General features: G+C 39.5%; 1 protein-coding gene across 3 annotated transcripts in view; it reads right to left on the bottom strand.

Moving 5' to 3' along the window:
• LOC149148992 (tropinone reductase homolog At5g06060-like) overlaps positions 1–12,176 on the bottom strand; it is a 193,963-nt gene that overhangs the window by 91,014 nt on the left and 90,773 nt on the right. For all 3 annotated transcript variants that reach the window (XM_089446043.1, XM_089446041.1, XM_089446042.1), the window contains one exon: positions 8,025–8,232. In XM_089446043.1, the coding sequence (XP_089302169.1) occupies positions 8,025–8,232 (208 nt within the window). The remainder of the gene's footprint in view (positions 1–8,024; positions 8,233–12,176) is intronic.

Raw genomic sequence — 12,176 nt, 5'->3', positions numbered from 1 at the left:
TTTTTTTATCATATTTATGTGTCAATGTATTTATTTTATGTTGTAGATGGTTTAGATATTAAAAAAATTGAAAAAAAATGAATATTTTTGTACCAAATGATTTTTTCCCGATTTTTCCAACTTTTTCCGATTCGTTCCCCGCGCCGATTAAATCTCGATCGCGATTTTCACAACATTGATGATAACAATCATTCCAGGGACATCTTCAATGGGCGGAGGAATGACAGGTAATGCAGGACATAAAGGAAATGGCCGTTCAAAGAAAGCAAGGAACTCCAAGTATGAAGAACCAAATGTTGTTTCTGATAAGTTAAAGGAGTATTATCTTATATTGGCCCTCTCCACTACTTCTCCTCCAAACTCTTTGGGAATCTGGCTTATTGATTGTAGTGCTTCAAAGCACTTCATCGGGTAGAAGGAAGCTCTCTCTAATTTGGTAGAGATGGAAACAATCGTGGGAATTATACTTCGAGTCAATGCCACCTATCTCGGAAAGGATGTAGGGAATGTTACCCCTCAATTGAATGAGGGTAGCACAATTCATTAACAAGAAGTTCTTTATGTACCTGATCTCAAGAAGAACCTGGTGTCCATTTCAGCAATGAAAGTCAAAGATTTCAAGGTGGCATTCATCGATGGAAAGGTACGTGTTTGAAAATGGAATTTTCAAAGATGCTTTTATTCTTGGGTTCAGGGTTGGCAATTTGTATCAAGTTGCAGGAAGTCCGTTGGGGACCATGTCAGTTGACACATCTAGCACCGAAGGTCTGCTTATTATGGGGCCCTATCCGATGTGAGTCAGATGGTGACAGGGATGCCTGAATTCAAGAAGAGCATGAAGGTACATGTCTGAGATGTACCGAAAGAAAATCTTACAAGGGGACCATTCCCCTCATGTAGCAAGTCCACAGATTTGGAACAACCCAAGGGGTTTGAGATTCATGATCGAGAATCTCATGTATGCAGGTGGAAGAAAGCCCTATATGGCTTGAAGCAAGCACTTCGAGCTTGGTATGATAGGATTGACAACTATCTGATGAAGCTGAGATTCACTAGGAGTGATGCCGATCCAAACCATTGCTTGAAGGTTGTGGATGATGGACCTCTCATACTGGCACCTTATGAGGAAGACCTCTTTCTGACAGGTGCAGACCCTCTCATTTGCAAAAGTAAGAGGGAGTTGGATTCTAGATTTTGAATGGTAAATTGCAAGCCCATGACTACCTCGATGGAGCTTAACTTTCAGAAGTTATGTGGTAGTGATGTCGGTCCTGATTTGGGAAATGCCTCTGAGTTTCATAAACTCATTCTAGCATTGATGTTCTTGGTGAACTCCCGTCTAGATATATGTTTTGCAGTTAGCATGTTGAGCTCATATATGGTTGAGCCTCACTAGATTGGTGCCAAGAATCTTCTGAGATATCTTTGGGGCACAATCTCTCATGGATTGAGATACACTGCCGAAAATGTGAAGTTGCATGATTATTCGAATGCTGACTGGGCAGGCAATGTGGAGGATCGCAAGAGCACTTTTGGGTGCTGGTTCTCTTTGAGTTCTACTACGATATCCTAGATGAGCATGAAGCAGAAGTCGATTGCTTTGAGCACCATTGAGACCGAATACATAGCTACGAGTATGTCCTCGTATGAAGCTGCCTGGTTGAGGAAGCTCTTCAGTGAGATGTTTGGACACATGCTGGATACCACCATGATCTTCTGTGACAACCAGAGCGGGATTCAATTGTTGAGGAATCTTGTATTCTATGATCGCTCCAAGCATATAGACATCATGTACCACTTTATCTGGGATATGGTACATCGAGGAGCAAGAAGGCTCCATCACATTGGGACTGATGTGCAGGTCACCGACATTTTGTCGAAGCCCCTGGGAAAGGTCAAATTTGTGACTTTCTGAGAACGAATAGGAGTCGTGGAGAGACTCTCTCCTAAGGGTCCTATATGATATGGACATTGAGCTCTAGGAGCTTCGGGGGCTTGGGGGTACATCTTGGAGCGATGAGAAACCATAGGGTGAGTGGTTTAGCCTTCCCCTAGTGATTTTCTACGTAGGCAGGTTGAGTGGTTCATCCTTCTCCTGTTGAGACACAGTCATAGGGTGAGTGGTTCAACCTTCCCCTAGTGATTTGTTGTGTACAGGGTGAGTGGTTCAACCTTCCCCTGGGATACCCTTGGCGACATGTAGGCAGGATGAGTGGTTCATCCTTCTCCTGCCGCGACATCCTACCCATGCAATCTGGGACTCATGGGAAGTACCTCTCATCTGACCAATGAGCAGGTAAATGAGGATAGGGACCATAGTAGTACTGATGGATGCATCGTGTTACTACCGTACTCCCTATGATAGGATGATATTGATCTGGGATCAATTGGAATTGACTTCGGGTCAGTAAGAGTGATATAACTCTCTCTTTTGGAATTGATTTCGGATCAGTGAGAGTGGTATGATACACACTCTTTATTTGGAACTGATTTTGGATCAATAAGAGTGGTATGACACACTCTCTTCGTTGGGACTGACTTTGGGTCAATAAGAGTGGTATGAGACACTCTCTGTTATATGGGACTGACTTCAGGTCAATAGAGGATTGTACGATACATTCTCGATCACTTCTTCTTCTGCTTCTTCTTCTTCTTCTTCTTCTTAGTTCAGCAAAACAGAGTAGAGCAATGCAGGGCACTGATGGAAGAGATAGTACAGTTCTGGCAGATGGATTAGTTGAGAGGGAGTGTTAAAATTGGCAACTAGGGCCAAACTCCATGTGGGTCATATTATTTATGGCAGTTGAAATTTTTGTTGGATTCCTCTCGTCGAGAGGTGTAGGATTGATCTAAAGATCATCAGATTCCGACATGTATTCACGGAGATATGAATTTATTTGTGTTATGGGACAATTCATCAAGGTTGGCCAGCAACCAAATTGCCCCCACTTGTGCTCAACGTTTTACTATAAAAAGAGGTGGCTTGCAAGTCATTTAGTCACTCATCTCATGTGATCTCTTTCTCTCCACTCGTTTGGGTTTTGGTGGAAGGAAGAAGATCCTAAGGGAATACGTTGTTCTAAGAAGCCCTAGATCTAGATGTTGTCATGAGAAAGAAGGCTCTACGCTGCCTAAACATGAAGAAGCTTAACGTTGTCCTAAAGAAGTTCTACGCTGCCCTAATGTGGAGAAGCCTAACACTATCATGGAGAAGCTCTACGCTGCCATGAAGAAGCTTAACGTTGTCCTAAAGAGACCTACGCTGCCCTAAATTACAGTCCATGAAGCTAGCCTTAACGCTGGTATGGAGAAGCCCTAACCACTTCTAAATGATTGCATAATACGTTGTATATGCAGCAAGAAGAGGCACTTAACGTAGTCATGATAGTGGCTTCCATTCACTGTCAGAGGGAGCCTCTATACGCAGCTAAAGGAAGATCCATAACCGTAGTCCTCAAAGGGAGATCTAACCCGCAGTAAAAGGGGATCCTTTCACGCTATATTAGGAAACACACAACAGTTACAGGAGGCTCCTAACCGCAGCACTTAGGGTGCACTAGGATGTTGTCAATAAGTGTTTTATATGCAGCTAACGGAGGCTCCAAACAGCAGCATTTTTGTTTGGGTATGTTATGTTGGGCAGAAGTATACAATAGGACTGTTGCGTAAAGTCTGATTGGGTCACTTTGTGAGAAATTTAAGGACCAATATCATTAGCATTATGTATGGAGTTGTGTGTAATACTGCTGAGATCTCAGACTATTAGAGGGTTGTATGGCGTTGTTCCAATTGATGATGAACAGTGATGATGGGTGCAGCATGGTGCAGCACATTGATGATGCACAATGATGATGGGTGCAGCACATTGATGATGAACAGTGATGATGGGTGCAACATGGTGCAGCACATTGATGATGAACAGTGATGATGGGTGCAGCATGGTGCAACACATTGATGATGCACAGTGATGATGGGTGCAGCATGGTGAAACACATTGATGATGCACAATGATGATGGGAGTAGCATGGTGTAGCACAATGATAGGTACAGCATGGTGATGGAATCACCTGAGTTCAGATCTGCTAGCTCATGTGTCATCTTCTTAAAGAAGATCTCTACTCTTATTTTGGCAAGTCATAATGTTGACTTCTGTTGTATATGTACTATCTCTCTCTCTGTTGAACTATTGAAGAACATAAGAAGTATTGATAAAGGGTTTCCCCACATTGGGGTTTGTCCCTCGCTGGCGCCACATCTTGTCTCCTCTTGTCTTGGCTTGTTTTCTGCGATTTATGTTTATGTTCTATCTGCATTTTACTATCTTGTTAAATGTGATTGCTAATCTGGAATTGATATTGAGCTAATATGGCAAATTGAAGTAAATTTTCTCTAAGCATAGAACATACCTAAACTTAACATCCACTGAATGGATGCCCCAACATCCTAGACCAACCTACCACCCTGAAGTGTTCACAAGCTCCAACATGTAGGCGACTTCATGCACTAGCGTAGCACCTCCCTGCCACCCTATAATGACTGAAAGGAGACAAAAGTGTGGATTCTCGTACCAGGGACAACGATCCACGATACAATATGATTTACAATGATTTTGACCGAACACCCAATCACACTATGACCTGCAACCCAACCATGACATCATCCCAACAAAGACTCCTATACCTCCCAATAATACCTTTTCAACTCTAGGCAGATTGACTCTTTTACAATAATGACTCTTCCAATGATGACTCTTGGCCTTGACACTTCTTCACAATATACGGATGGATGTCATGTCTTCAAAGGATGTCCCGCTGCAATGCTTCCTTTGATTTGATACTTCTGCTCTTGAATTCTTGCTTGAAGTTGTACTTGAATCTTATTCTACCTGCATGCAAAATTTTCCCAGCGAAACCAATCCCAAAACAAAACAAAATACCCTTCAACTTACCTCTGCCTGCAAAACACATGTAAGTGCATAATAATGAATAAATACAAATTAAAATTACAATGTGTACCTGACGTGTGCTTGTCACTTTTGTTGTTGACTTGTTGCAGCAGTAGACAAAGACTCCCACTCTTGATATAGGCCTGGACACTATGCAAGACTATATCCAAAACTAACCTAATGTGAATACAATAAAAACTAATGATAGACCCTAGACTTGTGATGGACCAAGTTCTAAGTACAACAACGGAGACCATTCTATCAACTATGACAATACAAGTAACATGACTTACAACATCATATAGATTTAGCAAACTTGGTGTAGCATCAAGAATGTGTAGCATGAAATGTGTAGTATCAAGAATAGGACATCCGAAATGTGGTATCAAAACTAACTGTGACATATAGAGACATAGAGATATAACCGAGACCCTGTATGTACTTACGTTGTCCTGCAAAAACATATGTCAGAGATGATACTCATATTTCAAATGTAAACACTAATCATACATACCTTGTTGTAGGAGACTTACCCTTGACTGTTGATGTGTGGTCCTTACTGCAATGATCCTTGAATGCATGCTTTTTCTTGCCTTCTAGGAGCTCGATATTGAATTTGTTGTATCTATGTAATTTCGGATCTCCAAGGTCTGAAATTTCGTCTTGTGGTAGCCCTCTGAGTCCTCTTTCCAACCCCACAGGTCTGATCAATATTAGATTCTTCAAGAAAGAGTTATGCTCAATCTCCCACGATGACCTGATTATAGACTGGTTTAGTAAAGCGAACTTGTACGAAGTGCCACGTGTCACTGTTGCGACCTTCGGCCCTAAAAACGCTACTCAACAAACTACAGTCTATCCTCTTTCTGTGACTATTTATGAAATTTGAATCCAATGCTCAGAGAGAAAGTTATGACGATTTTCCCAACGTCACATGTTTGACATGGAATTCGGGAGCCTGCAAAAACCCTAACTTCCTCAGATCATATCTCCGAAAATATAGCGAACCAAGATCTAAAATTCGGTCACGAGGTTCATCAAGATTTCAGCTCAAATGGGTTTTAATTTCAGCTTCTGAAGCTTCGTAAAAAAAAAGTTATAGCGAAAATGCCACAATGACCTGTTTGAAGCCACAAAATCCCTACTAAAGGAGGATATGAGGGTCATTATTTATATGAATGTCTTGAGTTGAGAGGGTCCTCAACAAGTGAACGTTGGAGGGATTTTAGGAGCAAAAAATTTTTATTGATTATTGACTATTCAATGACGACAACCAATTATGAATGCCATGCCACAACCCCATAAGTTTTTAGCCCACTAACTGGGGTTACTAACTTCAAACATGAAAATCTCTCAAACCGTGAAGAATTACTTGGCATGCCATATATCAACGAAAAAATCTCGACCAGTAGAATCCATATAGAAGATCTTTAACTCAAAATAGAGTAAGTTGTCAAGTCAAAATGCCCATGCGAGATCGAGGTATCCCCTGGTGCTGCTTGGGTTGACATCAATGACAACCACTGATCAACAGAGGAACTCAGTGACTCACTAGTTTATGACATCTAGATGACTCATCATGATGAGATACATTTATTATATATTTTTTTTATATTTTGACTCTTGAGGTTGAGTCAGGACTCAAGATTAAGGACTTGATTCATTGTTGATATGTGATGTAGCACTAGACTTCTTATACATCTTATATATTAGTTTTCTTTTCATATTTATGTGACAATGCTGTTGTGGAACTTTAGATGCTAAAAAATGGGAAAAAAATGAATATTTTTACACTTTCTTAATTTTGCCAAGTTTTTGCAAACTTTTTCGATTTTCCCCCGACTTTTACGATTTTTTCAATTTTAGGACCCTTGCCAATTTATTCCATAGTCCAATTTTTGCAACACTGCTTCTAACACATGCATTAAGCACGTCAAGCTCAAAAAGTGAAGCTGATTTCCCCTTTTCATTTGTTTGGCTGGACTATAGTGTGTACAGGGGTTTTGGATTAACGTGGCAAGTCCTTGGGGTGACACCACTTTATTCTAGAATGACTATAATGGTAAGGTAATAGAGACAAGCATCATAATTAGAACTAGACATATCAATCAGGACTTAGGAGTATAATAAAGTCTTAATAATAAAGTGATGTAATAATGATTTATTTAATGTAGTAGTTAATGTATTATAGACTTCTTATGCATCTCATATATTAGTTTTCTTTTCATATTTATGTGGCAAAGCTGTTGTGGAACTTTAGATGCTAAAAAAAGGGGGAAAAAAATGAATATTTTTGCACTTTCTTAATTTTGCCAAGTTTTTGCAAACTTTTTCGATTTTCCACCAACTTTAACGATTTTTTCAATTTCAGGACCCTTGCTGATTTATTCCAAAGTCCAACTTTTGCAACATTGCTTCTAACACATGCATTAAGCACGTCAAGCTCAAAAAGTGAAGCTGATTTCCCCTTTTCATTTGTTTGGCTGGACTATAGTGTGTACAGGGGTTTTGGATTAAAGTGTCAAGTCCTTGGGACAACACCACTTTATTCTAGAATGACTATAATGGTAAGGTAATAGAGACAAGCATCATAATTAGAACTAGACATATCAATCAGGACTTGGGAGTATAATAAAGTCTTAATAATAAAGTGATGTAATAATGATTTATTTAATGTAGTAGTTAATATATTAGTTAAATGATTAGGTATTTTGGAGTTATTGAACATACTCCTCTTCTGCACTATGTAACGAGACATTCCATCATCAAATAATAAACGTACGAACAACTCTTTCTCAATCCTATGTGTATTGCTATCCACGTTTGTGAGTAAAACTGTCATTCATGGTTCTCTTTATGTATGTCAATTTTGTTTGTTAATTAGAGTGATCTTGTAGATGTTTCATTGCTTGCAATGCAAACAGGGTGCAAACCACCAAATACCAATCAGCGTGAGCGAAACCAAAAAGATCGCAAGTAATCTTGGAGTTAATAGCTAGAAAGAAAGAAGTAAGAAAAGCATGGCAGTTGGAGATAGAACTTCTTAAAGCGAACTGTGAACAACTATTCACATACATACCAACATATTGAGTTTCCCATTGCAAAACGAAGAACATTTTTCAATCAGCTCCTCTCGTGCTGAACGAGATGATAAATCACAGACTGTACCATCAACCTGCAGCCCGGATTCCTTCCACTGAGTCAAACATTCATTAAGATCCTTCTCTGTACGCGCACATGTATAAACAGCAGCTCCTAAACTAGTTAATTCCTCCACAACAGCACGTCTGCATGAACAGCCATACATGATACCATTAATTAAATCCAATTTAAAACCTAATAATTGACTAGGGAGATACAAGAATTGATACAAACTCTCGTGGCCAAAAAAAAACAAGGGAGCAAACAATCAGTTGTGATCCATGCAAAAACATAACTATTTTTCGCAGTGCCAATTCACAGAACAGAAATATAGGGAACACACTTGATCAAAATTAAATGGGTGTAGGTTCTTCAATACAAGACAAGTTCTTTCTAAAATTACCTACTTCAAATATGATTAATTTCATGATGCTCACACTCAAGAAAGGCATTACCATTATGCTAGGTTATTGAAATTGTTTACCTACTTAATATGGCAAAGCATACGAATGCATTAATCAGTGACATATGATACCTTGAGGGCAATAAACCAATGCATTAATCAATGAACTTTGACACATATCTGGCCTGCCATCGATTAAAAATGTGCAACATGTGTGTTTCCAAGACTTTGATAGAAGCCAATTTGTAGAGTAGGGGTTTTCGCATTTGCTCATCTTATCATATTTTTTGGAGTTTTAACCAGATGATTCAAGCTCACCCATCCTCAGGGAAATCACAGAAAGACAGAGAACAACGCTGCTGAAGATAAAGGAAACAAGACTATATAGGAGAGAACAGGAATTAGAAAAAATGATAAATAAAAATAAAAAGAAAGAGAAAAAAGTAAATAAAAAGAATAATGGAAAGAAAAGGAAAATACAAAACAAAAAGGAAATAAGAGGAGAAAAGGAATAAGAAGAAACCAATTACCATCTGAACAAACAAGGAGATATTTAAGAGAATAAACGAAATATGAAGGAAAATCAAATATAAGATGAAATGAAACTTATAATTTAGGGTAAACATGTTGATTTCTGGTAGCATCGGATGTGCTCTAAGTTTCAAATTTTGCAGAGAGGCTTGGGCACATGTATTCCAAAGAACTCAGAAAGTGTTTTGGGAAATTTCACCCATAAACAGTTTTATTAAAACAATTAATTATTTTTAAAGGGACCCTAAGTCTAAACTTATGAAAATAAAATAATTAACGGGTATTGATATAAACTGTGGGTGTAACTTCTAGAAGAAGAAATTTAAGAGAATAAACGAAATAAGAGGAGAAAAGGAATAAGAAGAAACCAATTACCATCTAAACAAAGAAAGAGATATTTAAGAGAATAAACGAAATATGAAAGAAAATCAAATATAAGATGAAATGAAACTTATAATTTAGGGTAAGCATGTTGATTTCTGGTAGCATCGGATGTGCTCTAAGTTTCAAATTTTGCAGGGAGGCTTGGGCACATGTATTCCAAAGAACTCAGAAAGCGTTTTGGGAAATTTCACCCATAAACAGTTTTATTAAAACAATTAATTATTTTTAAAGGGACCCTAAGTCTAAACTTATAAAAATAAAATAATTAACGGGTATTAATATAAACTATGGGTGTAACTTCTAGAAGAAGATACTTAAGAGAATGAACGAAATAAGAGGAGAAAAAGAATAAGAAGAAACCAATTACCATCTGAACAAACAAGGAGAAATTTAAGAGAATAAACGAAATATGAAGGAAAATAAAATATAAGATAAAATGGAACTTATAATTTAGGGTAAACATGTTGATTTCTGGTAGCATCGGATGTGCTCTAAGTTTCAAATTTTGTATGGAGGCTTGGGCACATGTATTCCAAAGAACTCAGAAAGCGTTTTGGGAAATTTCACCCATAAACAGTTTTATTAAAACAATTAATTATTTTTAAAGGGACCCTATGTCTAAATTTATGAAAATAAAATAATTAACGGGTATTAATATAAATTGTGGGTGTAACTTCTAGAAGAAGATGAGGATTAAGCAGAAAGAATCTTAGCCGGTGATTAGCTTCTAATCTGTGTCGTTGAATGTCAACGAGAATATTATTTAAGGAAGCTTGAGGGTCACTTGGAAGACACACACAGAGTTCAGAAGTTCGATTTTTCTAAAGCAAAACAACTACCAAGATAATTTTGATAGTGAGTTGTTGCAGAGAGGGGCAGAGAGAGTTTTGGCTCGAGGATCTTCTCTAGAGCCAAGAATACTCAGCAAAGAGGTAGAAAGACACACAGAGGAGGCAGCGCAGAGGGCAGAGAGGGTGACGTAGAGCCAAGAAGGGCTCACGCAGGCCCCACGTAGAGCAGTGCAGTAACTTCCAATGCATAGGTCCAAATTTGCTGAAGGAGATGACGTTTCTGAGCCGGGAGGGCTGGAAAAGGCTCCTGAAGGCAGATCGATTCTCAATTGGGTTGACACAATGACTTAGAGGCTGATGCAAGGCCCACACAGGGACAGCGCAGAGGTAGCCGGGGAACTCGCAATTCAGCTACTGGATTAGCCGAGATCAGCAATGTTGAGTGAGGTAATCTCACCAATCTTTCTTGCCAAGTGATTTTCTCTGTAACTGGATTGCAGGGAGGAGGGCATCCAGAGTTGTATTCAAAATACTTCTGCATAATAATAAAAACCCTCAGATCTGCTTCACCAGTTTTCCCGCATTGAGTTTTTCCGGGGACATTTGTCCAAAAAATACTGTGTCACTTGTGTGTATCTGTCTCTATTAATATGTTCTTATTTTGGGCAAATTAATTAATTAATTAAAGGTTACAGTTGTATTAGCTTTGATATTTGTTATAGAAGCAGTAAATAATTTGTTTCAGTAGTTAACAAATAAGAGAAGTTTAATCAATTGCTGCAGTAGTAGATTTGGGTGGGATTCTCGAATTTTCACATGGTATCAGAGCTAGTGCAAGTGAAGCATGAAGAACAGTGCTAGAGAACCCAGTGCTGAGCAGAAGAGGGAGATCGAAATAGCTACAGGAGGCAGCAATTCGAAACCCCAGAGGGTTTGCGCAGTCCAAGCCAGAGGGCAAAATTTTGAGGCAGTCTCTCTCTGAGTGAGTCGACAGAGAGAAGGACTTCCAGATTGAAATCTTGTTGTGGCAGAGGGAGCAGCGTTGAAGCCTCAGCATGAGGAGGAGTTGGTGGGACACAGTTTTTCTGCAAGCCATTTTGCTGAGCAGAAAGATGTTTGAAGAGAAGAGAAGCACAGTGAGGGAACTTTTCCTCAGTAGACTTCCCGCGGAGAAGTCCGTTCTCTTATTGGCTGAGCAGCAGCAATAAGAAGCAGAGAGGAGCAGTTCGACAGATTTCCGTGGCAGAGATGACAACTAGTGGCTTAAGGGATCAGGATAGATTAGACGGAGCATCCAACTATGTCATCGAGAAGGCAAGAATGCCATTCCTTCTAGATGAACATGCCCTCAAGACATATGTCGACAGCTTGGTGGCTGTGCCTGCAGATGCAAATCTGCTGAGGAAGTACAAGGTAGAAATGGTGAAGGCAAAGAGAATGATCCTCGACGGAGTGAAGGATCATGTAGTCTATCACATCGCTAGCAGAGGGACTGCTAAGGAGATGTGGCATGCGTTGTCTATGTTGTATCAGGGATCTTCCGAGGTGGGTTGATTTGGAGTTGTAGTTGGAAATAGCTACAGATGGGCATGATCCTTGAGGAGCCCACATCTTGGATCAATTCCTTGCTATGGGAGCCCAAGTCAAAAGTAACAGGATGGACTAGTGTCGGAGAGACAATTGCAGTGGCTAGGAGCAGCAGAGACTGAGTAGCACAAAGCAGAGTTGGTAGCAGTGCAGATGGCACAGTGCAGTAGTCAGCAACAACGCAGAAGATTCAGAGGGTCAGCGCAGAGACTAGCAGCAGTCAGGCTCCAACATTCACATGGTATCATACTGAACACAGTTAGTTCAGTAATTTGGGATGTTTTTCCATTGTTGATGCAGTAGCAGTAGCAGTTTGCAATGCAATGGCAGTACCAGCAGCAACACGGATGCAGAATTTTAGAGGGAATTGCAGTACGGATGTAGTGTTGAGAGT

This window comes from Pinus tabuliformis, chromosome 9, assembly GCF_031772625.1.
Source record: "Pinus tabuliformis cultivar Carrire ecotype Pingquan chromosome 9, CPIR1, whole genome shotgun sequence".
In the NCBI taxonomy this organism is placed as follows: domain Eukaryota; kingdom Viridiplantae; phylum Streptophyta; class Pinopsida; order Pinales; family Pinaceae; genus Pinus; species Pinus tabuliformis.
Note: the sequence above shows the minus strand (reverse complement) of the source record. Positions and strands in the feature narration are given on the sequence as shown.